Source organism: Anabrus simplex, chromosome 1 (genome assembly GCF_040414725.1).
Source record: "Anabrus simplex isolate iqAnaSimp1 chromosome 1, ASM4041472v1, whole genome shotgun sequence".
NCBI classification, from domain to species: domain Eukaryota; kingdom Metazoa; phylum Arthropoda; class Insecta; order Orthoptera; family Tettigoniidae; genus Anabrus; species Anabrus simplex.
The window spans coordinates 1,117,193,707-1,117,221,697 of NC_090265.1; the positions used below are offsets into that span (position 1 = coordinate 1,117,193,707).

Genomic DNA, 27,991 nt, shown 5'->3' on the forward strand with positions numbered 1-27,991 from the left:
TCAATACATTTAATATACATAACAGTTTCAACAACTCATTATGGTACAAATATAAATTAAATATTACTAATATTGGCACTTCTGACTAGAATTGCTGTACTTCATTAAAATGAAGATATTTTAATAAATTAAAAACATAACTTCTTAAAATATGGTAAATGAATATTATGGAATAGGATATCACATTGAGATAACATTAGGAGCCGTTAGAAGAGAAAACATGAAAAATGACACAGTCATATTAACAAAATTCAAAGATTTTTCTTTCCCTAGGTACAAAGTCATATTTGTTTCTCTTTAAGTCTTCCACTATATTAAAGTATACAGAACCGTGATAAATACAGGATGATTTCTAGAAGAAAATATTTAAAAAAATGAAGAAGAAAGGAAACTGAAATTATTGAGTAATGTATTCAGCACCCTTTCAATTATTGATGAAAGACAGAATGATTGAATGACTTAATAAGGAGTGCATGTACAGTATACAGAACAAGCTTGCTTTGGAATTCTATTTGAATTCATACATAATTTGGGAATTAACTGTGAAAAATGAATAATGTAAAAGTTTTTGTCTGCATGGGTTTCTATAATATCTATTCTTCAGTAAGTCACTCATCCCTTTTGTCACTACGCTGCCTCTTCAAAATGTTAGGAGTTTTTTGTTTTCACTGGAAATTGCATTTTATATTCTAGTTACAAATTTAGGTACACTATTCTAAAGATCAGGACTTAATTTTCTATGTATTTACAAACTAAGTAGGTATATTAAGCTGTCGCTAACGTTTTACTTATAACAAGAGACCAAGAAACATGTTGAGCTAGCTTTGCAGTACTGTCTCTCATGTTAATTTGCTTCTCTTGCATTAGACTGTGATTAAAATTCTGATTTCATGAACTTCAGCAGAAGAAGTGAAATTTAGTTGCAAGGTTTTCATACTTTCCTTTATTCACTGACCATGTTACTTAGTTTTCTTGTTAATTTTCAGTCTCATTATATGGTTACATATTTTTATTCATTGTCATTCGAAAGTTCATTGTTTTATTTGTCTCATACTTCCTAACTTAGCAGTCTTATGTGGACAATATTTTCTTTTATTTCTGTTCCATGATAAAGAAAACAATATTCAACCTATAGGTCTTCAGATTACAGTTGATTGCAGTATACTTTGTATCCATGGTACATACTCTGAGAGACGAGTATAGATACCTGGCAGTCTGTACCGTCCACAGCCAATTCCAGTTGAGATTACACCCACCACTGTCATTTGATCATTTTCACCAATCATTAGGGGACCACCACTGTCAGCCTGCAATAATTCATTGGTACAATCACAATGTTTATTTTATGATTACAAGTCATATAGGTGTGCATACAATTAAGATAACTACAATTTCTTAATATTGTAAATGTTATTTTGAGTTGTGCTTACGGAAGGATGTCTTTAAAATATGTGAAAGAGATCATTCTTAAAATCACCTTCTCTGTGTTGGATCCAGGATCTTGGTACAGTTACACAATACTGAACAAGCATCAAAAGCCAACTAGCATGAATACTGACAAAGAACACAGGTTAAGTGAAGAGTTTGTTACCAGTATGACTATGAGAAAAACTAACGTAGATATCCTACACTTGGATTGATTATTAGGTGACAAAATGTCACAAGTTTATAGCCATTGTGAATAGCTTTGCTTTTGGATGTGTAAACAGTTATTCAATTATGACAATATTAGATGACAAAATTAGTTTCAAATGAATCACAGTAAAAATGAAGAGAAAATTATTTTTGGGAATAGACAATAAAATTAAGACATATTTAATCAAAATTGACTTTCAACCTATTAGGTCGTGTATTACATATATAGTGCATGTTGAAGAGATGTTAATACAGAACAAAAATGGCCAACCGGACACCAGTGGGATCCGAACCCACAACCTCCCGATTTCAGTTGCTCTACATATTTACTTCAAAGTACATTTTCTGAAATGAACCTTATTTTTATTAGAGTGTATAACAAAAAAATATTAGACACTGTTTACACTATTAAAAATATTTAACTATTAGTATATTTTAAAAATGTAAAATATTGAAAGATAGATTGCAATAATATTGATTCACAGAAGATAGTACATACCATACTAAAACTTTTAAGATATAATGCATTCTCTGTGTTATCCTTACCCTCTTAATTAAACAATTATAAGCCTAACAATGATTAATTTCTATAGAATTGAGAACAAACCTCTAATTTCATGAATAGCTCTTGATATTAATAAACAGTTATTATAAACAAACACTGAGTTATATCTGTTTAAATCTATTGTCACCGAGTGAGTTGGCCATGTGGTTAGAGGCACGCAGCTGTGAGCTTTCATTTGGGAGATAGTGGGTTCAAACCCCACACTTGGCAGTCCTGAAAATGGTTTTCCATGGTTTCTCATTTTCACATAAGGCAAATACTGAGGTTGTACCTTAATTAAGGCCATGACCACATTCTTCCCACTCCTACCCCTTTCCTATCTCACTGTTAAGCTATGTGTATCATGGTATTTTTACACTATTCTTTACTGAGGCTGTTATGGTGTGTGTTAGGTGGAAGGGTCTCAAAGTACTTTTCCCACATGTAGCCTGCCTCTTACCCAGAGGCCCCCGGTATGATTCTCAGCCAGGTCAGGGACTTTTACCTGCATCTAAGGGCCATAAGACCTATCTGCATTGATGCGACGTAAAGCCAATTGTAAAAAAAAAAAAATCGAATGTGATGTTCTTCGTACAAACTTTCAAATTTTGTTAATTATTTTTTAAAATAAATTTCTAAATAGGCTAATGGCAAATATTTCAAGTAGTGTATTACACAGGATCCTCTCTCAGCTTGAATTATCAATGACTTGTATCTGTTTCTATTTGTCTGCTTTTAAAAGTTCTGAGCATTTTCTTATGTGAAAATGGTGCATATTATGTGCATGAAAAGGAAATCTTTATTTTTGAAAGTTTCCTTCATGGTTTTCATCATGGTACTTTAGTCCATTCTCATACAACTAACTTGAAGGTGAAGAAATCATCTGAGTGCTGTTTGATAATAATAATAATAATAATAATAATAATAATAATATTAATAATAATAATAATAATAATAATAATAATAATAATCAAGAGTATTGGGTATGCATTCCACTAACTACTTTTATGAAAACATTTGCAATTGATGAAATTAAATTATGTTTTCCTTCTGTCTACATATTTGTTTATATTTTTATGGTTTCTGGAGACATCAAGGTACTGGGAATTTTCCCTGCCCTTCTTTTACATGCCAATGAATGTACAGATATGAAGCGACGTATTTTGAAACGTGTTTTAATTTTTTTGTCAAAGATTCCCTGAGCTGGAGCACAATTTAATTGCAAATTATAACAGATTTTAAATACATTAAAATTGAAATATTAACTAATACTATATTAAGTACCGGTACATGAAGTAACTTGCATAGCTGAGTGATATTTGAGCACTTTCAAATACCACCGGACTGAACCAGGTTTGAATTCACTAATTTGGGATCAAAAGGCCAGTGCTCTACATCTGAGTCACTCAGCTCGGCAGATGGAATTCAGATGGCACTATATCTAATGAATAGTGAATAATGGTGAGTATGATGTAATTTTCTGTAGCCAACTAAAGACATATAGGGTTTCCAGTCTTTCTATTGATTATTTCTAGCCTTTTCATTGATTATTATGGTGTAACTTCCCCGGCTAGCTGATGTACAAATCCAAATTGATCATCTGATTGTATGGGAGTTACTTGTGGAAAAAAAACAAACAATCAAACCAATTCCCATGGCGCAACAGCCCCGAAGGACCATGGTCTACCAAAAGGCTGCTGCTCGGCCCAAAGGCCTGCAGATTATGAGGTGACATGTAGTCAGCACGACAAAGCCTCTCGGTTGTTATTCTTGGCTTTCTAGACCGGAGCCACTATTTCATCGTCAGACAGCTCCCCAACTGTAATCGCGTAGACTGAGTGGACCTAGAACCAGCCCTTAGATGCAGGTAAAAATCTCTGACCTGGCTGGGAATCGAACCGGGGGCCTCTGGGTAAGAGGCAGGCTACTTGTGGGAAAAGTACTTTGAGACCCTACCACCTAACACACACCATAACAGTCTCAGTAAAGAATAGTGTAAAAATACCATGATACACATAGCTTAACCGTTTTTGTACTGTCTATTTCTTGATGGATGGAGTATTGTTGCATCTGTCTCTTCGTACAGGCCAAAGTAAAACACTGAAGTCTCAGTCTCGTTTATGGCTAGCTGAGTAATGACATTTGAACAACTACTAGTGCATTAATGTTATGAGAGTTGCTACTCATATGGGCCCATTGTGCTGTGATAGCAGTTTCTGGTCCAGTAAAGAAAGCAGTGGCAAACGATCTCACTGCCTTATGCGTCTCTTTATAGCACCTTGTAACCACGTAACCTTTGGTGGTGCTGTTTGATGATCCAACCATTTTCTGGGATGGAAATTTAACACACAAGAAAATCATTTTATATAATGTTTGAGGAACCTGCTTGATGCTTGTGATAGTACAATGAGCAGTTACACACAGATATTCCTGCTTGAGTAGGACAGTATCTTATCTCTAGTCATGGAGTACGTTTTCCAATACTTCAAATGCACTGCACATACCAGAGAAAGTGTGAAAAGATCAAAGGAAAAACCACATCAGATTAACTTCTGAATATCAATATGACAGACGTTCAAACAAGTCAGCTTTAGCTTCTGAGTCCCTTTTAATCTTGGCATTATCTGTATTGAGGGCAATGGAAATAGCAAAGCATTTGTAGGTCTTACTCTGATACTACCTATGAACCTTATGGAGTTTTAAAATACGATAATTTTAATGAAGGGTACAGTTCGGTATTCTTTGGTTAAATGGGTGCCAATTATCTTTGTGTGTGCATGGTTGTTAATTTTCTTTTTTCCCCTCTGTCAAAATATTTTCGTATAACGCAGAATTGCATACCAAGCAGAGTAGCCACATGTGTTAATGAACAACGGCTCTGCATTCGAAAGACGAGTGGGTTTGAACGCCACCGTTGTCTGTCCTGAGAATGACTTCCTGTCATTTCCCATTTTCCCTTCCAGGTAAATTCTGGGACAGTTCCTATTCATAGGCCACAGTCGATTTCTTCCACCTCCTTACCATCTTTTCACCATCATTCTTCATTAGCTCCTCAACTGAGGCTGAAGCCAGGAAGGGTCGTAAACATGCCACATAATTTCATCTCACCACATCTCATCCCGTATCAGAAAACGGGATTAAGGGGTAGACATACATATAATGCAGAATTTCATACTTTCTTATACAGTTAAGGTTGTGTTTACTTGGTTTTAAACCGGGCGAGTTGGCCGTGCGGTTAGGAGCGCGCAGCTGTGAGCTTGCATCCGGGAGATAGTGGGTTCGAACCCCAATGTCGGCAGCCCTGAAGATGGTTCACCGTGGTTTCCTATTTTCACACCAGGCAAATTTTGGGGCTGTACCTCAATTAAGGCCACAGCCGCTTCCTTCCCACTCATTGCCCTTTCCTATCCCATCGTCGCCATAAGACCTATCTGTGTCGGCGCGACGTAAAGCAACTAGCAAACAAATTTGGTTTTAAAATAATGTCTGAATTTAGTGCTATCACTGAATAAATAGTATGGACTAAACTGAACTCACCCAGCAAGAATCACGACCTCCCTCTTCATAGCCAGCACACATTTGTGAGTCCAAAATTTTAACTTTTTTCTGTTGGGATTTGTACCAGTCACGACATTTATTGTTGTCCACTACCTGAACTGTCACCTATAACAGAAGATAATATAATCATCTTAATAATACTTGTAAAGAAATAGCATCATATCAATAGAATGAATTGTACAATTAATCAGTTAGTAAGAAGATAATCCTCTGGTGGATATAGTAGTAAAAAACTAATAAGCTTAGCATATTCTACAATACCGTCGACCTCTATGATTATCTCAAACACCAATTAAGGAGAATGAAAGTGTAATCTATAGTATTCGTCACTTTTCAAAAATGCAGAGTTTTTTCATAAAGAGGGCACTAAAAGTTAATACTTTCAAATATTCAGCATGTACGCATTTTTCAAGGTAAAGCATTGCAACAAACGGCCATTAATAGATAAACCCTCAAAGATTTTTCCTTGTGGTATCCCTATAAGACGTGCTCTATGTGGGCGCCAGCTGAGACGCGGTATACGTCCGCACGATACCGGTACTGTGTTATATTTTCTGGCACACGCGGCTGAGCATGTCAGGCGTAACTCGCATAACCGCACTGATAATGCGCTGTTGATGTCTAATGGCAGTGGGGAAACATAAACCTCATCCTTTACAAAGCCCCAAAGAAAATGTCACAGAGTGTGAAGTCAGGCGAGTGGGGGAAGCCACACGAGAAGTGTGACGTCGTCGTTTCCCGCAGAGCGACCAATCCAACGATATGGGAGTATCGTATTCAGGTACGCTCACGCGTGCCTATTGAAGTGTGGTGGGCCTCAATCTTGATAAGAATGAAGAACTCGTGGTCTTTCTGAATTTGCGGGATGAGCTATTGTAAATATTGCATATGGTAACACTAAGGTTAAATTCAGATTAGAGTACATGTTCAGTAAGTTGTAGTGACTTAGTTACATAGAAAATAAAAGGTTAGCACGGGACAGGGTGGCATGAATAGCTGCATCAAACCAGTCAATTGGACTAATGACCCAAACAACAACAACAAGGTTAAACTGTCCTTCCGGCACTCCATGTCGGATGTCAGCTTGTAAAAGATCTCTGGTGATACATTTTACCTGACAAAATCAATTAAAACTCTACCATGGATCGCCCAAGAGAGTTCCGGTTTCTCTGCCATCTGGTAGAGAAAAACGTCGAAATTGCACTCAGGCAGACTAAATGGCGTTCAAAATACCTGCACGCGGTAGTTGAGCCATATATGATGATTATTTATTTATTTATTTATTTATTTATTTATTTATTTATTTATTTATTTATTTATTTATTTATTTATTTATTTATGTTTTACTGAGTTTTAAAATACCGAGCGGAATGGCCGCGCGTATCAACGCGCGCTAGTGCTATGGAGCCAAGCTCTGCATTCGGGAGATCGGTGGGTTCGAACTTGACGGTCGGCTGATCTGAGAATGGCTTTCTGTGGTTTGCCATTTTCACTTCCATGCAAATGCCGGGTCAGTTCCTATTTATAGGCCACAGTCGATTCCTTCCACCTACTTATCCAGTTTCATTTCACCATCCTACATTCTTTCTTTATTAATTTCTCAACAAAGGTTGGCGTCAGAAAGGGCATCCGGTCGTAGAAACATGGCATATAATTTCATCTCACGTCATCCACGAACCCATATCAGGAAACGAAACTAAGGGGCATTCATTTACTGATTTAAAAAATAATACATGACATAATTTATCAGTATCTGAACTAACTAACCTATCGCATGATTCAAAAGCATGCCGTGCATATATGCACGGTGACGCGTACATAGTTTAATGGTAGCTACATATACAGGGTGTATCATAATTAATAGCGCAAATTGAAACAGCTGTAACACACTATACTAGAAGCAAAAAAGTCTTGGTAAACATGGGTCCGCAAACGAGCCGTTTGCGAGATAATTTGGAATTTGCTGTTACCAACCACCACTGACTTGATTGTATGTAAATGTCATCAAGTTAGAAAAAGGTACCAATACAACATTAAGAAAAGTCTTTAGATACTTTGGTAGAAGGATATATAAAAATTCTCTTAAAGTAGACGCAGGGGTTATATTGTTACTGTCATCACTAAAATACCGTACCTTTTGCAACACATCTGCTCGCCTGCCGTTGGCAGACGTCTCGGCCATCCAACCCCAACCAGCGGCGGTTGCCATGCGATCTGAGAAACTGCTGTAGTTTCTGCTGTTGGGTGCTGAAGGTAGACACGCTGGACCCACAGCGCTCGACCAGTCTACGTCTCCCTCCAGCTGTAGTAGTGCTAGATCGTGCACGAAGTGTGAACATCGGTACTCTGGATGCAGCACCATCGCTTTCACAGTCAGCTGATGCGCGTTCGAGTTCTCTCGGCCTTTCAAGTCCTGCTTTAAGTCGTACGCCCCCACGGTGACGCGTACATGGTTTAATGGTAGCTGCATTGTCCCACTGGAAAGACGAGAACTGTTAGGAGCAGATATCATGGACATATTTAGGCCGTAAGCCACACATTCGTTTATCGTAGAGAATGCTCTTCGGTGCCATCACCCTAAACATGCTTCAGAGGAAGAAAAACTTAGCCTTATCTACTGTTGAAATTTGGCATGAATCATCCAAAAGAGAAACTAAACCAAATCCAAGGTGCGGGCCATGGCCTACCAACCGACCGCTGATTAGCCCGAAGAACTGCAGATTACGAGATGGCGTGTGTTCGGCACGACGAGTCCTTCGGCCTTTATTCTTGGCTTTCTGGTTTGGGGCCGCTATCTCACCGTCAGATAGCTCCTCAATTGTAATAACGTAGGCTGAGTGGACCTCCATCCAACCCTCAGATCCAGGTAAAATGTCCTGACCTGAGCGGGAATCGAGCATGGAGTTTGCGTAATAAGGAAAACTACGACTCTTTAACTTCAAGTTCCACGTGTTGAAAAACACCATGATGGTGGTACACTGATCCAAACTCTGCATACTCCTCTGGAGGATGATTATGACCGCCAGAATAGAATATGGTGACTTTGAATACAAAATGAAGCGGGTCTATTTTTATGGAAAAACAAATTTTATGGGTTGATGAAGCCTGTTTTAAGACGAATGTAGAATCAACAAGATTAAACATATTCATAGGAGAGATAGAAATCTACTTGAGAGTTTGTAAGAAGAGCTGAATGATGTGAAAATAGGAAACTACGGAAAACCATCTTCAAGGCTGCCTAGAGTGTTGTTCGAACCCACTATTTTCCGAATGCAAGCTGACAGCTACGTGACTCAAACCGCGCAGCCAGTCTCTCCATAAAGCCGCATGTGCCGGTACGCACTCAATTGAGAAGTACCGTATCTGAAGTGATGAGGGAGTTTCGACCACTCGAAGTACGAATATATATAGTAAATAAACGAAACGGTCCTAGAAGACCTCGTAAACCTAATACAATCGGAGTCGGAAATTAAAATAAAAAACCGAGTAGTTTAGGTACAGTTGGACATAAAAAGACAGGTGTATCTACAGGTTCCATGGCTGAAAGGTCTGTGTAGTGGCCTTCAGTTCCCGGCCGAGCCTGGGATTTTAACCTCGTCTAGTTAACAGCGGCGGCCAAAGCCCACCCAAATATCTGAGATTTTCAAAATCCGAAAAAAAAAGTAACTTAGGAAAAATTAAGAACAGTAGGAACCAGGCGGGGAACTTTTTAAAAGAGGTCGTTTAATATATGTATTTATTCATCTGCCGAAACACTGTTTAATTACCAGTTGTCATATCTTCCCAACTCATAATATTTTGCACGAATTTCAAGTAAATGATGCGAGGCAGACACGGATGATAGTATGAAACAACAGCAACACACAAATTATAAAATGGCCACAGTCTGTGAACAACAACACATCACAAACTGAAAATGGAAACCCACATGGATCTGAGGATAAATAAAACCAATAAAGACCAGAACTGTCGTAGACAGCTAAACTAATAAATTAAATAGCTGAAGATAAAAAGAGCTTAATCCAAGCTGAGTTAATTGGCAGGATATAGAGCCACTAAATCCTCATAAAAAATCTACATGGCCCTACCTAAAATCGAACAAAATGAAATCATCATCGACTTCTACAACACACGGGATGACAAGGAATCTGATTCTCGACACCAAAGGGCGATTAGAATTAACAACGTAGTCACATATTTTTCGAGATAATAAACAACATTCTGCAGGAAATGGGTAAGAAATTTTCCCAGAATACAGATATGCTTAACGCCGTTTCTGCTGCTGATACTTCCGCAGATATGAGTTCAAAATTCCTCTGCCGCTTTGCTAATTATATAATCGAGATAAGAAAACTATTAATTGCATAAATGAATGCTCTTTTGTGAGGATTGTGACAATATACTTCAAGTTTTCTCAAATAATAGGAAAATAGAAGGGTGTTCCAAGATTATAAAATATTTGTTATTGTGTTCGTTCTTTCTGTGACTACTGCCACAGCAGAGTGAAGTTTCTCAACAATGAAACTTATCAGAAGACGTGTGAACTGCTGCTCTACGAACTGGGAACGCCTTAGAGTGATTTCAATAGAGAAAGGGAAAGCTGCTACTACATATGTGAGCCAAATGCCATCACTGACGAGTTCGTCTCACAGAATGCACGCTGGCTTCAATTCGTCACACAGCATAAGCATTTGAGCAATGTTTGCTTAATAATTGTTGTTTACAGGAGCCTACCATCTAAGTCATCGGCCCATTTGAGTAATAAATGCATTTCATAATAATTGTATACCGGTACATTTATAATATGGGATAATCATATTATTTTATAAATTTTCTAAAATAAGTTAGGCAATGCATTGTTTAGAATCAATTTGAATCATTCTGTTAAGTATTTTGAAAACGTGAGCGTATTAATGACAGTTTGAATGTCATGCTGCTTTTGAATCTGCACGAAAATGGGCATTCAAGTAACTTCAAGTTTGGAAAGAACAAAGCAAAATCATCTCCGTACAGGCCATGAAGGCCTTTGTAGGGTTGGAAGGTGAAGGCTTCCACTGTCGGTAACCTCGGCACTTGGTAGAGTAGAGTGGTCAGTTCTACTTCCGGCCGCCTTTGCTCCCAGTAATTAACCTGGTAGTCATTTTTAGCTTAGGCTGAGTGAACATCAGGGCCATACGCACCTTCGAAAGTGGATATCTCGTTTTAAATTTTTCGAGTCCCCGACGGTGTATCGAATTCACGTCCTTCCGGGTGAACCGAATACGCCTTTACCGCCTCGGCTAGGCAGCCTCTAACATTAAGTTTGGGCCCACCCAAAATATTAATGTTCTCCTAGAACTGCCACTGGTAGGTCATTCCTCTATCTCGAAGGCTGGGTGTTTGTGGTTCGTCTTAATACATATCTGAAAATACATACAACACATCACACTACAAACCATCACAGAAACACACAACAGTGAATACGTCCCTCTACATAGAGTTAGAATCAGGAAATACATCCGGCCGTAAAAATGAGCTAAATCCATACAAAGTACCGACCACAGGTAATCGGGAAAAGACGAAGTTGAGACTATATGATTAGACTGTTTTATTACAATGTAGTACGTATTGACAATATTGCCGTTTCTTCTTTCTTTCTTTTTTTCTTTCTTTCTTTCTTTCTTTCTTTCTTTCTTTCTTTCTTTCTTTCTTTCTTCCTTCCTTCCTTCCTTTCTTTCTTTCTTTCTTAATCCGTTTACCCTCCAAGTTTGGTATTTCCCTCGGAGTCAGCGAAGGATCCCACCTCCATCGCCTCAAAAGCAGTGTCCTGGAGCGTGAGATTTGGGTCGGGATATACAACTGGGTAGGATGACCAGGGCTCGCCCAGGCGGCCTCACCTGATATGCTGAACAGAAACCTTGGTGGGGGTTGGGAAGATCGGGAGGGATAGGCAATGGAGAGGAAAGGAAGGAGCCGTGGCCTTAAGTTAGGTACCATCCCGGCATTTGCCTGGAGGAGAAGTGGAAAACCACGGAAAATGGAGGATGGCTGAGGTGAGAATTGAACCCGTCTCTAATCCGTTGACCTCCCGAGGCTGAGTGGAACCCGTTCCGACCCTCGTACCGGAACCAATTTTAAAATTTCGTGGCAGAGCCCGGAATCGAACCCGGGCCTCCGGGGGCGGCAGCTAATCACACTAATCACTACACCACAGAGACGGACTTATTGTCATTTCTATATGCCGACATGTTCAAGTTTCATTTAGGCTACTTAATAAACTGGGTCTTTCTATATCAGGTATACTCACCTTTCAGCACTCTCAGTTATTCGATATTCTCATTGATTTACTTTCATAATTACGGGAAGAGTTTACCTGCACATGCAGTGCGCCGCCGTCACAACCCATCTCTTGCTTATCAGGGTGCCCCCACAGAAGTGTCCTCCTCGCCGGGTGATGGACACCAACCAGGGGAACTCCCCGGGGCTGGCTGGCAGGCCGCCCACTATCCTCGAACGGCGGGGATTCTGTTTCCCGCAAGGAACGTCCGCGACTGGAACAAGAAAATGTCGTAAAGTTATTTGAACAAAGTTAATAACTTTAAGATAAATCAGCTTGATAGTTTGGGGATATTTTAAACGAAATCTCTCTCAGCGACGCTAGAACCTTAGAATGATAAAGTGCATACAGCATGTTCTACTTGTTTTGAAGAGAGTAGCATTAAACAAAAAATAAGAGAAAAAGAAGAAAATAACCACATCCCTGTATTCTTTAACTTTATTCCTGTGTGTTTAACGTCCCTTCAATTGCTGTTGGTATTAACAGGCACTGGAGTACTAGAATGTTGTCCTGAAAATGATAATCACACCATCGACTACAGCATAGAGGCGGACATTATTATTATTATTATTATTATTATTATTATTATTATTATTATTATTATTATTATTATTATTGTTGTTGTTGTTATTATATAAAGCTCGATAGTTAGAATCAGCCAATACCAGCATGCGACGTAGGTGGCTAAGTTCTACGGACACCTACAACGAATGGACAGCAACAGGCTTACCAAGAAGATTTTCTCTTTGGTTAAAAGCTACAAGACTGGAAGCTTGTGGCTTGATGAAGTACAGAAGGACTTGGATTCGGCTGGGATTTCAGACATTGATATAGAAGATCGTTCCAAATTTTGTGCTATGGTACAGTCTTGGACCCCACCACCTAGAGTCCCTAGAAGTCGGAAGCCCCTTTCACAGGAGAGAAAGGAGAAATTATCAGCAGGGCTCGAGACATATTGGGAACGAAGAAGAGCATCGAGGAATAACTAGTCACCAGCGCTCCTTAGTGGGCTTAAATCAATAATAATAATAATAATAATAATAATAATAATAATAATAATAATAATAATAATAATAATAATAATAATAATAAAGCTCAAATACATTTTTGGTTAGCTATAGTGTTTGCAGTGCACTGTATCTTATGGCATGAGCTAGAACACATTTGTTACTTTTATTGAGCCTGTATTTTGTGCGAGAGTTGTCTGCGGTGGTTTGGACATGTAGACTAACCAAGGGCAGACGCTGACATGATCGCGAAGACGGGTTACATGTTAGAAGTCGCCAACAGGAGACCAAAAGGACGACCAAAACAGCGATGGGCCGATACCCTTCACAAAGATCTAAGAGCATCAGTCTCCACCCTGACATGGTCCAGACAACGATTCCATGTAGCAGACCCCGCCAACAGGAGGGACAAACGCTGAAGAAAAAGAAGAAGAATGAGCCTGCCTTTGTCTCATCCTTGAATTGGCAATAAGAAAGTGACTGCAATGCTAGGCTATGCCATCTTTATGCATCGAATCCCTGTAGTAAATGGTGTGAAAGTTGCTCATAACGTCAGTTGGTGTGTGTATTTCAGTGAGCTTGACAGACTGCCTGCACTGGCTGGCTCAGTGAGGAAAGCAAAGGGAAACCACAGCACTCCTCATTTTCCTAGTATGCTTCTTCAGTGATGCCTAGGCTACCTATGATAGCTGATGGTGGAGTTGTTGGGGATCCAAACAGCCTTCGGGCTGAGGACTCAACATACAATATTATTATTGTATATGTGCATGTCTGTATTCTTCGTTTATTATGGGAGCTTTTCTTTGTGGAATCTGGTTCCGTTCCACCATTTGTATTTTACAGCGTAGGCTATCTATAATAAATCTGGTGGTGACAATTCTTTGCCTGCGCACATTACAATATCGCTTAAGGGGTAATCCACCCCTGCTCTTATACAATCCAGTAACAATCTTCCTGAAAGGAATGAAGCACTAGATTTCTTGATATTATTGGACAACTCCCGTTTTATTTTAAATTTTGTCTACTACAAACCAACGGCGCGATTTAAAACCATTTTTAACACTGTTAAATTGTTACGTTTAACATACTGCAAAATTTATGACGATGATGTTGAAAGATGGGCAAGCAGGAACGAGCCAGCAATATCCCGTATTCGGAGTGCTTACGTGCGTCACGGCGAGGTTTCGTGTGTTAATTTTCTTTCTAAATTCCTGTATTGAATGCTACAACAAATAAAGAAATGCATTCACTTTCCTTTACTGTTTAATGCACAAGACTTTCACCATCAATTATACAATATAATTATGGTCAGGGCCGTTGGCGAAGGACGTGGTTAACTTTAAATCTCTCGAGAGTGAAACGGCCGATATTACGCCTACACCTCGATCAAAAGTTCAGATTTTGGTAAAAGAACAATGTACTATGAAGAGGAACATACACCTTCAAGCACCATGAATAATAGAGTGAATATGATGTTCTTCATCAACAAAAAACATCAATCACATGCATTTTTCTGGCGTATGAATCTTCTTTGTTAGTGGGTCGCTAGTTTGAATTAAGAACCCATGGCGCTATTAATGTCTCAAGAATCCTTGGCGTACTAACGTACTTTACGATCAGATAACTCCTCCACCATCTTCATGAGTCGGAATGAATTCCATTCCAGTTTTAAATTCGTGACAGAGCTCAATTGGAAGTTTCTATAACAGTAGCTTGAAACGGTCCCTGCATAAGCGGTATCAACCTTAAAAGAAATCAATCAAACGTCTGACTGTGTGTTTTCTTCCGGTTATAGGATAAAACTAGGTGCTATACCCTTCGTTAACGAGTTACTGTAGTTACAACTACAGCAGTAATACCATCTACCAGAGATGACAGAAAACTGAAGGGGCAAAGTACACCTCAGTCAGTAATGTTATCGATGATTAGCTTTAGGCCCTTCGTCCACCGTTGCAACGCAACTGCGATCCGAATTTAAAATGTCACATGAACGTTGGACGGGAGTCGTTTCACAGTCGGACCCCTGTAAACTGCGCAGTTCTCGTCCACCTGCGCGACTGCAACGCACTCGTTGATCAACCCGCCAACGACTGGCTCAACAGTAGTGATGGGTTAGCGACGGAATCGAGTAGAATCGAGTAATGTGCTCTTAGAATCGGTATACTCGACTCCAGACTCGAGTCCAAGCATACTAGTGTCGCTATCTGTGGACATGTCTTAGAACTATAATCTATTGTACTGGATTGCACGGCATTCAGGGTCACTCACAGAATATTTTTGTGATATTGATTGCAATATCTTTGCTGCTGATGATTGGTTTCATTGAGTCATCGGTCGTCAATAATTTGATTGTTACGATAATTATTATCATCATAGGCAAAATATTTATGACTCACTAACAAACCGTCAACTTGAAAGAGACACGTAGGACTGAAGATGAGCGTGGGATGGGGACAATTTCCACACTGTGGTGGGGACCTTATCTAATGTCGATAACGGCAGCGTTCTATTATTATTGTTATTATTATTACTTTTATTACCGTGCAGCCTGGAAGTAGCCACCAGGGATTTGTTGATAGCTATGAAATATTATTCCCGTGACGTCCTTGTAGGAAAACGTGTAATAATATTGTGCGAAATAATGACAATATTACTGCCAGAGAATTTATTGCAAAGATACATGTGTAGGGCGTTCAGAGACATACATGTGCTGTAGTATCACATATTGTTATTGTCCAATTCGGCTGAATGGTCAGAGTACTAGCCTTCAGATCAGAGGGTCCTGGGTTCGATTCCCGGCCGGTTCGGGGATTTTAATCGCTTCTGATTAATTCTCCTGGCTCGGGGACTGGTTATTTTTGTCCGTCCCCAACACTCTTCTATTCATATTCACACAACACAGAACACCACAGAAACACGCAGTTCGGTTAGGGGCGCGCGGCTGTGAGCTTGCATCCGGGAGATAGTGGATTCGAATCCCACTGTCGGCAGCCCTGAAGATGGCTTTCCGTGAGTTCCCACTTTCACACCAGGCAAATGCCGGGGCTATACCTTAATTAGGGCCACAGCCGCTTCCTTCCACTTCCTAGGCCTTTCCTATCCCATCGTCGCCGTAAGACCTATCTGTGTCGGTGCGACGTAAAGCAAATAGCAACAAAAAAAAAAGTGCTGCTTACATCCCGCCGCTATCCTTCGACCTTCGCTCAACTTCTAAAGACTACACTCGGTTTTGTTCCTTTGCACAGTACCGAGCTCGATAGCTGCAGTCGCTTAAGTGCGGCCAGTATCCAGTATTCGGGAGATAGTAGGTTCGAACCCCACTGTCGGCAGCCCTGAAAATGGTTTTCCGTGGTTTCCCATTTTCACACCAGGCAAATGCTGGGGCTGTACCTTAATTAAGGCCACGGCCGTTTCCTTCCCACTCCTAGCCTTTACCTGTCCCATCGTCGCCATAAGACCTATCTGTGTCGGTGCGACGTAAAGCAACTAGCAAAAAAAAAAAAGCCTTTGCGCAGTCATGTGTTGCAATGATAAATGTCAAAACGGAGGGTGTATTTTGTTAATTGTGTTCACTGTTTAGCTAGCTAGAACAGAATGACGATCTGTCTGATGATATGCTTCGTGTACATACATCACATTCCGGACGTTTAATATCAATACCCTACATTATATTTGCCGAAAGTATGATGTAAGTATAACCTATTCACCTGTCCCCTCAGACGATTGTAGGCATACCATGACAGTGAAAAAAAAAATGAAATGGCGTATGGCGTTTAGTGCCGGGAGATCCCAAGACGGGTTCGGCTCGCCAGGTGCAGGTCTTTTGATTTGACTCCCGTAGGCGACCTGCGCGTCGTGATGAGGATGAAATGATGATAAAGCAACACATACACCCAGCCTCCGTGCCAGGGAAATTAACCAATGATGGTTAAAATTCCCGACCCTGCCGGGAATCGAACCCGGGATCCCTGTGACCATATCCAACACTCTAACCATTTAGCCATGGAGCCGGACACCGTGACAGTGATTTTAAATAATAATAATAATAATAATAATAATAATAATAATAATAATAATAAGAGTTGGATCCCTTCCTTTTTCCTCTCTGATTAGTGTTATATAGATGATGGTTGTCTAGTTGTAATTCCTCCTTAAACAATAGTCACCACCATCACCACTTTTACGTCCAACTACGTACATTTTTATGGTTTTAGGAGATGCCGAGGTGCCGGAATTTAGTCACCCAGGAGTTCTTTCATATGCCAGCAATTCTACTGACTCGAGGCTGACGTATCTGAGCACCTTCAAATACCACCGGACTAATCCAGTATCGAACCTGCCAAGTTGTGCTGAAGGCCAGATAAGCTATGCTATCATTATTAGAATATAGGGCATATTCAGTGGAGTGGGTGAGAGACGCCGTGAACGGATATTTTCATACTTTATTATGCGTATATAGTTGTAGTATTATTTTTCGCAAGTCATCATCAAATTCAGATTATTTATTTTGCTCACTCGTTAAGAATATTTATATCGTACCGGTCCATCGCAATCCCATAAAACCTCGGCGACCACTTGTACATATGCTCCATCCATCCAAGAGCGGGCGAGAAAGCGAACGTGTGACGTCATGCAGTCATCGAGTCTTCGCAAGCGAAACGAGCCCGAGCCTGGACTCGAAATAGTCGAGTACCGCGATTCCAGGCATCACTCGCGCACATCACTACTCAACAGTTGCGTGGCCCGGCTCGAGTCAGAAGCTCCTGCTATTTTTCATAATTCACCGCTCGTATAATTCAATTTTATTATGCCAGATCGTGATCAGGAATTGTGTATACAACTTGTAGAAGCAGTGGAAAAGCACCCATGTTTATTCAACTAAAGTTTGCCAAAATACTCAAACAAGAACGCTGAGGAAAAGGCATGGGAAGCTGTAGCCAAAGAAGTTGATAAGAGTGGTAAGTACATTCCATACATTACATTGCATATACAAGTGTTTAATATCCTTCTGCTATTTGTGGTTAATCGTATAGTGTATCTATATTTTTAGAATAAGAGTTTTATCTGTACATTGCTCAGGATTAAAAAAGATTGGTATTTGTGTATCTGTGAAATGCTAGTTTAGAGGAAGGCCTGAAACTTATTTCTCGAATATCTATGTTATTAGTGGTCCTGTCGATAAATATAAAATAAGTTATCGATAATGCACTTTCCGGCCATGGTTTATTTATAAATGTAATATGATTTATTACCTTCTCAAAATTCTGGGGCTGACGTACAAGCTGAACGTAATTGATTTTTACGAATGAAGGGATAAACCCAAAATTCCCGCTTTCTTTGAAGCCTTTTCAAGTACCAGTATGCAGTGACAGCATTCCGATTACGTACCACTCGGCTTGCCATTCTGGAGCAGACTGACAAGCGTTTGATTTGACCGTCACAGGACAGTTGCGTCAGTGGACGAAGAACATCCAACGCAACTCTCATACAACTGTCCTAAACAAGTTGGGTTTAAGTCGGGTTACGTTGCGTTGTACCAGTGGTCGAAGGGTCCTAGGGTCTAAGAACACTCTAGACCCCTGTCTACGTACTGTAAGTTCGTTGAATCGTGCCTGATGCCCGATATTATTGTCGTGGCTGTAGTAGTGTAGACCTATGCACTACAGCTGTCATTTTTGGGGCTAGGATTTAGATAATATATTCTATCCTATTAAAAGTTTTCATTCTCCTACCCTTAGAGGGTGAAGCGAGCCACCTAAGGGAACACCCTTACTCGGGCCTGAGATTTAGGCGTGTTAAGGAAAAGCTGATGATAGATAGATATGGTTCAAAACAGAAAGGCGGGGATGGAGTTGTGGGTACGGTGAAGGGTATATGGTCTCTTGTCTCTTTCTCTTCCTCTCTTAAAAAAAATAACGTCCTAGAACATCAAATAAGGTACTACCCAGAATTTTCCTGAAGAGTATAAAGTATCTCGGGAGAAAACGATTGCTATTATTGTCACATAATAATAATAATAATAATAATAATAATAATAATAATAATAATTGTGGAAACATGGGCAAAATTACTTAGGAACCCTTCTACCTTACCCTCCCACCCCTGTACTTATAATAATAATAATAATAATAATAATAATAATAATAATAATAATAATAATAATAATAATAATAATAATAATCTATAGCCTAGTTTTCTTCCCAGAACTTCTGCTTAAGTATTAACTTTCTTACTAATCACTGCAGCAGACTTGGGGTGGTACACAACGAGACAAGAATGAAATCGGAGGTGGAATTGATCATTATACACCTCATCCGATATAGAAATGAATGTGTGTGTGTTTGTACCACGTAGAGTTCCCCTCAGAAACTTCCTTAATAAGTCATTAATGATACCAATAAAGGGATGTGTATAACACAGTAGGAAGCCAAAATAGTCAAAAGTGGGCAAGTGAAATCTCCTTCCTTAAGAGAAGAAATATATTTAGGAATACAGTTAGGAAACCTCAAGCCTCTGTGGGTTTGAAATAATAATAGAAGGAAACTTGATGAAAAGAATGTAATTTAGTAAATTCCACAACCAACTAACACTCCACATAACTATTACAATTATTTTGCACTTATTTTATTTATAACTACAGTTCTCGTAGCAAGCTGATTGATTATACCAGTTAAATTTAATCAAGATCAGACCATGACGAGGCAGCTTAGCTCGGTCATCTTAGGTTGTCTCGTTATGGAACTATGTGGTCTGTCATGTTGTTCGTTATGGCTCAACGCTTCTCAGTTTCTTATAGGAAGAGTTCAGAATAATCTGAATGCTATGAAAACATTAGAAAACAGAATGAATAATTTTAGCTCTCTTTTTAGTTTATTTCAAAATTAGAGAACTATCAGAAGGTTATGACCTAAAAGAAACAAGGAGCGAACGCAAGATCCGTCTAGTGTTTCGTACTTTTTGTAAGTATTATCGGCACACTTTATCTTGGTGCATTTGTGTACGGGGTGAGGAGTAAGGAGGGAGCTGTCCCGGTTCCGATAGTGCTGCCAACTGAATGAAAATGAAATCTGAATTGAATCGAGAATATGATCGATCGATATGAAGTTTCTAAACCGTTATTATCTTAAGCCAACAACTATGTCACATACACATTATATAACATTATATAACATTTCTCGATGCGAATCTTGTTCCTAGCATGAATTCTATAGTTTGGCTTTGCTGTGTAAACAACAACAGTACTAGTATGTAAAGTGCACGCTAGATGTCGCACAACGATGCTTAAGCGATTCATAGTTTGTATTTCAAAGGTTGCCCGTACGAATCTCGAAGATTGCCGAGGTCGACCGATGCAGCACTAGGGTGTAAATGAACCAAGATAAAGTGTGCCGATAATAGGCAGTAAAGCGAAATATGAGGATGCACCTTATTCAGCTTTTTGTGTAGAAACAATAACATAAAAGCGATAAAACTTTGAATGGGAAGACTGACAACGCCGGGAGATCATCCCAATTAATAATATCGACATATAAATAAATTATATCAGCAGTGGTTTTTCTTTTAATATAATTATTACAGGAAAGAACCTTATATTTTGATTATTGTGACTCAAATACGAAAATAAATATCATCCTATATAATTATGTTCTTTATCGAGGATCAGTACATTCTCTCAAAAATTCAGTTTGCATATGCTGGGTATTACTTTACAAAACTAGGTCCAGTCGAGCAGTTCCGATTTTCCTCTTCAGAACAATTGACAGCCAACATGCTACTATTGCGCTATCCATTTTAAACAGATCCATGAGAACAATCGTCATGCTAAATGTCTTTGACTATTACGTCTCTCAGGCACTCTATAAGATAAATGGCAAACCGAGCCATAGGTGACCGTGGCCAGACTGTTCTACTGTGGCTGGATGATAGCTAGCTCTCCCGCAACCCGCACAGCTCAGCGGAGGTAGACACGAAGGTCGCATGTTGTGATGGCTGAGTTTGAATCGATATTAAACCAAATATTCAAAGAACGTGGAGTCAAAACGAACGAAACAAAATTAATAAAATAACAATACATGAAAGAGAAAAGTTAGCTTTATGTTTGCTATATTCACTCCTTTTCTTTACAAAGGCATATTGATTAATCGATTTCTATTATCTGACTCTCAATGAAAGTAAAGGTTTTTTTTTTTTTTGCTAGTTGCTTTACGCCGCACCGACACAGATAGGTCTTATGGCGACAGTGGGACAGGGAAGGGCTAGGAGTGGGAAGGAAGCGTCCGTGGCCTTAATTAAGGTACAGCCCCGGCATTTGCCTGGTGTGAAAATGGGAAACCACGGAAAACCATCTTCAGGGCTGCCGACAGTGGGGTTCGAACCTACTATCTCCCGAATACTGGATACTGGCCGCACTTAAGCGACTGCAGCTATCGAGCTCGCTAAGGTAAAGTTTTGTTTATTTCCGATTACAGAAGGCCTTTATTTATCATTAACTTATTAAGAAAAATACGAAATATGAAATATTTCCTTGTAAACCATTTCATTTCTGTTTTTTTAACATGTATTTTTATACAAGTTCTTCCTTTCAATCTCTCTCCCCCCCCCAAAAAAATATGAAAATTATCTATTACTTATGAGCATTCGAATTGTTTGAGGAGGAAGTCATTTATATAATAAGAGTGTTTATTATCACAGTTTTTCTTTATCCCATCATATAAAATCTATTTAAATATGAACGAACATATTGTTTACTATTTATTTTAACGAGTGAGTTGGTTGTGTAGTTTGGGTCACGTAGCTATGAGCTTGTATTCTGGAGATAGTGGGTTCGAACTCCACTGTCGGCAGCCCCGAGATTGTTTTCCGTGGTTTCCCATTTTCATACTAGGCTATCCCATCCCATCCCATCCCATCCCATCCCATCGTCACCATAAGACGGTACGACGTAAAGTAAAAGTTCCTTATCGGGCGAGTTGGCCGTGCGCTTAGGGGCGCGCGGCTGTGAGCTTGCATCCGAGAGATAGTGGGTTCGAGTCCCACTGTCGGCAGCCCTGAAGATGAATTTTCCGTGGTTTCCCATTTTCACACCAGGCAAATGCTGGGGCTGTACCTTAATTAAGGCTACGGCCGCTTCCTTCCAACTCTTAGACCTTTCCTATCCCATCGTCACCATAAGACCTATCTGTGTCGGTGCAACGTAAAGCCACTAGCAAAATAAAAGTTTCTTATTTTTACACATAAATGAATTGAGCGTCATAACATTTATTTACAAGCATTCCAAGGTTATAGAGTTTCGTATGTACAACATACAGACCCCGGGCAAAGTGCATGACTGCTTGCCGCAACCTTCTCATAGCGACCAGCGTCATTGACACTGACAGGCCTGTTATACAAATACAAACGCGCGGACAGATCTTCCTTCTTCTCTATAAATCACACACACACACACACACACACACACACACACACACACACACACACACACACACACACACAGGTTACTATATTTAATTCAGATTGTTCTTTACATATCGTACCGAGCGAAGTGGCTGCGCGTGTTAATGCGGTACGTCTATGGAGCCAAGCTCTGCATTTGGGAGACGCGTGAGTTCGAAACCTACCGTTGGCTGTCCTGAGAATGGTTTTCTGTGGTTTCCTCTTTTCACTTTCAGGCAAATGCCACGACAGTTCCAATTCATAGGCCATAGCCGATTCCTTCCACTGCATTCATCATCATTCATTTCATCTTCATTAGCTCCTCAACCGAGGTTGCCGACAGAAAAGGCATCCGATCGTAAAAACAAAAACATGCCATATAAATTAATTCCACCTCATCACCTACCCCGCATCAAGAACCGGTATTAAAGGCGATCTTCGCAGATCTACTTAACCCGACTTCGGTCAAATGACGAGAGTCAGGCAAGGAAGCCCCAACTAGCGCCAAGGTATACGAACCCAAATGGATCAAGGCCCACAAACCCAGAAAAAGTCTTCTATACTCAACATAAAACTGAGTTATTGACGACTAAATATACAGTACATAACGCAGAACAGAGCAGTATGACTAACTACACAAGACAGTCATGGAAGACAAAATCCCATCAAAATAAATCTTCAGGAGGTGGTGGGCTCAAATCCCAGTGTCCGGAGCCATGAAGGTACAGTAGTTCCTGTAGTTTCCATTCCCACACCAGGCAAATGCTGAGTTTACACCATAATTAAGGCCACAGGTGCTAGCCTTCCAGCCCTGGTCCTTCATAATCTAGCACTGCCGAAAACCTATCTGTGAAGTGCGTTGTTAAAGAGCCAGCATAAATAAATAAATAAATAAATAAATAAATAAATAAATAAATAAATAAACCGTGTATTTATATAGTAGTACAAATTTAAACTATTTCAAGGAAGGTTACATTTATTTGAAATTCTACGGTTCATGTGACAATTAGTGACCATAACTTACAGCCGTTATTGAACTCGAGAGAAAAGCCCTTCAGTTATTACATCCAAGTGAAGCAGAAATAATAATAACAATAATAATAATATCAATAATAACGTGATTTTTAGGATTGTTAATACCTGAAATGGAGCGTTTGTGAAGATATATCGAAAATAAAAGTTACGTCTGAAATTTTATATGAACGGCCCCAGTTTTGAAAAGGTAACTAATGTCACTTTGTATGTTTGAATCCTAGCTGTAGGAATATAACGAAATCAATCTATGAGGCAATGTTAATTACTTAGTATGGACAGCACGAAGACCATTAAGGCTCCTTCAAGACGTCTGGAGTTGATAAACAAGAGCGGCTGTAATACAGACAGGAAGTGACACTGACCTTGTCACCACAGCCCGTATTTAAACGACATTCTGCCAATTTGACAGCAAAGTCATGAACGCTATATTTTATGATCTGTGTATCGCGTAACCTAGGGAGGGGTTTCCAGTGTCAGGTTTAATAACGACAGCATGAAATAGTGTCACGGTCTAACGAGTAGGTAATAAAAGTTCAACTCTCAGGAGTGGAGACTTCCGGATGACATACGGAAAGAGCGGTACTTGTATACTACCCCTTCTCTTTCCTGAAAATGATTATGGCTCTTGTGGCAGTGATTCTTCCCAACTCATCCATTTTGTTGGCTCATTTATAGTTGCAAAGGATCTCTGAACGGCCTCTAAAATACTTCTGATTTCAGTCAAGAAATGCTTTCCTAATTACCAATAAAGAGTTAGTAAAAGAACCATCTCTCATCTTCTCTTAGATGGCTCCTGATTTTTCGATCTTGATACTCGGGACCATTATGTAAGCACAGAACCAAACAACAAGCAAGCAAGCAAGCTTGTTGTCTTACGTGACCGTTGTGCTCATAGCCACGGGACTTCCAGAAAATCCTACACGAATTGGTCGGAATTCGAACAGCGGTCGCCACTCGGCTATCACGCTTCCCCTTTCTCTCACTCACTCTATTCTTCCGATAAGCTAAGATAATATGAACATATTTCTTGGAACAGATGAACTAAAGCACCTCTCTAAGCTTGCGCTATAGAATGATTTGTTGTTATTTACAGTGGGCACTTATTATGAAGAACCGGTCCCTCGGTCTAGTGGTAGCGAATCTGCCGCTTACCAAGAGGCCCTGGGTTCCATTCCTAGCCAGGTCCTGGATTTTTACCGGGATCTGAGGGCTGGTCGATGTCCACTCAGCCTACATCGGAACAATATTGAGAAGCTATCTGTTGAAGAGATAGTGACCCCAGTCTAAAAGGTCAAGAATAACGCCCAAGATTGTATGTCACGCTGATCACGCATGAATCGTAATCTACAGGCCCTCAGACTCAGCAGTGGTCATTTGGTAGGCCAAGTCCCATCATGACTGTAGCGCCACGGGTCTGTTAGTTTGTTTATTATGATTTCCAACCATGTCACCAGGTCACTAAAACAGTCGAAATTTATTTCATTATGGAAAGTTATTGTACTCATAACGCTGAATATTTGTGTGTTAACTACTCGATAGTTGTCTTCTCGCCACAAACATTAGCAGTCCATGAGAAATAGCTGTCACTGAACTACATTCAAGTGCATGGACAAAACGAATTTAAGTGATCAATTACGTCTCCGCGGATCCTTTCGATACATGTAACTGACAACGAAATATCATCTTGTGATTTAAAAACAAAACAAAAACTTACATTTTCGGTCATTGTGGGCTCCTTGTACGAAGCTTATGGAGATATACCTAGGTAGAATAGATCTATTCTAATTCACGAGCATAAGCCTATTTTAAAATGAAATTGACATTATTCTTCCGGCGAGGTTTCCTGTTTTGGAGAAGTCATGACCCCTGTGTCCCCTTCTCCCATGGATCCGTGGCTGTTTTCACTCTCGTTGCTGCTCAGTATAGTCCAGATACCCTGCTTCACACCTCATACTTCACCGCGTCAAGCCGTGACATACATTTAAACACATCACCTGATTTAGCCTAAATAGTCTGATAAAATAATGGCATTGTCATTAGTCAAGAGTTTTGCAAGATTTAAATGTGTAATATGGAAAGACAGCAAATGATTGCACAAGTCGGTTAGATAAATGAGGCTATAGTAAGGTTGGCCATGGTAGCTGTAAAGACCGCTGCAACTTCTCTGGACCGAACTAATTAAAGCGAAAAACATCTATTTCGCATTGTTCATTAACTACTCTCCTGAGTGATTATGTAGGCTATTTGTAAATGCCGCTTATTGCCAGCAAAATCCAAGCTCTTTGCGGCACGAACTGATATGTGATAGTTGGGTGTCATCTTCAGCAGACCCACAACTTTTGAATTAGGGACACAAGATATCTTACAATAAAATAAACACTTCAAAGGTTACATGTAAATGTTGATACATTTTCGGTGCACGGTATTTGGTTTCATGGTAAATGTTACATGCACTCGTTGACAGAGGAGATTAATAGGCTTTGAGGTTGCATCCGGGAGATAGTAGGTTCGAACCCCACTGTCGGCAGCCCTGAAGATGGTTTTCCGTGGTTTCCCATTTTCACACCAGGCAAATGCTGTACCTTAATTAAGGCCACGGCCGCTTCCTTCCAACTCCTAGTCCTTTCCGATCCCATCCTCGCCATAAGACCTATCTGTGTTGGTGCGATGTAAAGCAAATTGTAAAATAAAATAAAAAATAAAAAAAGTAAAGTTCTAAATTCTGTCTCCTTCCTGGCCTTTTCACAATTATCTAGAATAGGCATTAACGTAGATTAAGCCCAGTTTAACGGCGGGATACCCTTCCTGCCACCAACCCTATGTGAAGGGGTATATTCACTATTGCTTGCTTCTCTAATGATTGGTAATGTGATGTGTTGAATGTAAATGAAATTGTGCATTAAGACGATCACAAATACGACCATTCAGCTAAGCAACCGGACATTCTATTTTCTGTATACATTATCTTTAAAGAAAGATACGACGCAATTGCGATTAATATGGATGCGTGTAATAGTCAGTGACAAACATAATAGGGCTAATAATAATATTTGTTTAATGTCTGTTCTAGCTGTTAATACTCTCAACAAACGCCAGATTGCTAGAATTGTGACCTGTAGGAATTCTCTAACGTGCTGGAAGCCGGCGTCATGGAGCTCGACTGCCACTCATCTCAGACAGGATTGAACCCGTCATGCTTGGAATAGAAGTTCGACTAACCAACTGTGCCACAGGAGCGGCAGAGACCAACATCTAGGTCTACTCGTTAACGGCATATTTCTAATTGACGCCGAAGCAGAATATTTCTCGTTAAGTATGAATACCAGCTGAATTACTTCAAGATTTTTAGCACTTAGAGCGGACCTAGGCTATCCCAGATAAGTACCTCTAACTCGTCAGAAAACTGTGGTACCTCAGCAGACACAACTATTGTCAGCAATATCAAAAGCAAGAAAGCAAGCGAAACTAGCTTTACCTGACTTTTAAGTCATTAAGCCACGGAGCTTGCAGTCCAAAGTGGCCTTCAAACCTTGTCATTTCGAAAATATCATACACATTGACCAGGATTCGAATAGCGGTCACCTTTGCGAGAAAACTACGAGATGTTATTGAGCTACCATATCTATGTTGTTATCTATGGAGCATTTTGAACTATAATGATGCAAATTTAATTTGACTACAACTGGCGATAATATGGAGAAATATTGTTGAGAAGTTTCTTTTCTACACTTGTATTCGGAATATTGATTCTTTTCTGAGCGTACTTTTGTCTTAAAGATATTTAAAAAAAGTTATATTAAAATATCGATTTATTGTACAGTAAACCACTATTTTTTAAAATACATAGGTTAAATAGGTCTTTAAATTAAATATATGTTCAGTTTTGAAACGGACAGTTTCCAACAAAATAAATAGATTTGAATTTATAAGTTCCAATCGATGCCAACATTTTTAGAGATTAAGATACATTTAGTTGACAGATGAAGCCGTGTAAAAACGGATTATTAAACGACTAACAGTACTTAGTTATTTGAATAATAATAATAATAATAATAATAATAATAATAATAATAATAATAATAATAATAATAAAAGAATAAGATGACGCAGCACTCTGTATTTCGTAAAGAAAAAATGATGTGCACTCCTTGTTTCAAAAACTCTCCGAGTAAAATTTTATAGCGTACGTGTTTAATCGACGTACCGTAGATTGTCATGAATAACTGCTTATCAGAAGTGTCAATTTTTAAGGTCGTATAAAACTCACTGTTTACAAACAACAGATTAACTTACAGTTGTTCACTTCCTGGCTTGATGTTGAGACCACGACCATGAGGATAACACATGGGAGGAGACGGAATGGTTCCATCCTGGGAGAATACCACACACCCTACCTAGTTGCTCCGAAAGGCACTGATGGAATACTGGCACACGGGACGAACTTGATTTAAATATAGGAACAAA

General features: G+C 39.5%; 1 protein-coding gene across 1 annotated transcript; it reads right to left on the reverse strand.

Moving 5' to 3' along the window:
• LOC136858076 (trypsin-1) lies at positions 1 to 27,933 on the reverse strand. Its single transcript, XM_067137340.2, has 5 exons — positions 27,821 to 27,933; positions 12,090 to 12,267; positions 7,872 to 8,214; positions 5,717 to 5,842; positions 1 to 1,307 (listed from the first exon to the last, which is right to left on the reverse strand). The coding sequence occupies exons 1-5, from the start codon at positions 27,894 to 27,896 to the stop codon at positions 1,140 to 1,142; spliced, it is 891 nt and encodes a 296-aa protein (XP_066993441.2). The 5' UTR covers positions 27,897 to 27,933; the 3' UTR covers positions 1 to 1,139.
• Between the last annotated feature and the right edge of the window lie 58 nt (positions 27,934 to 27,991).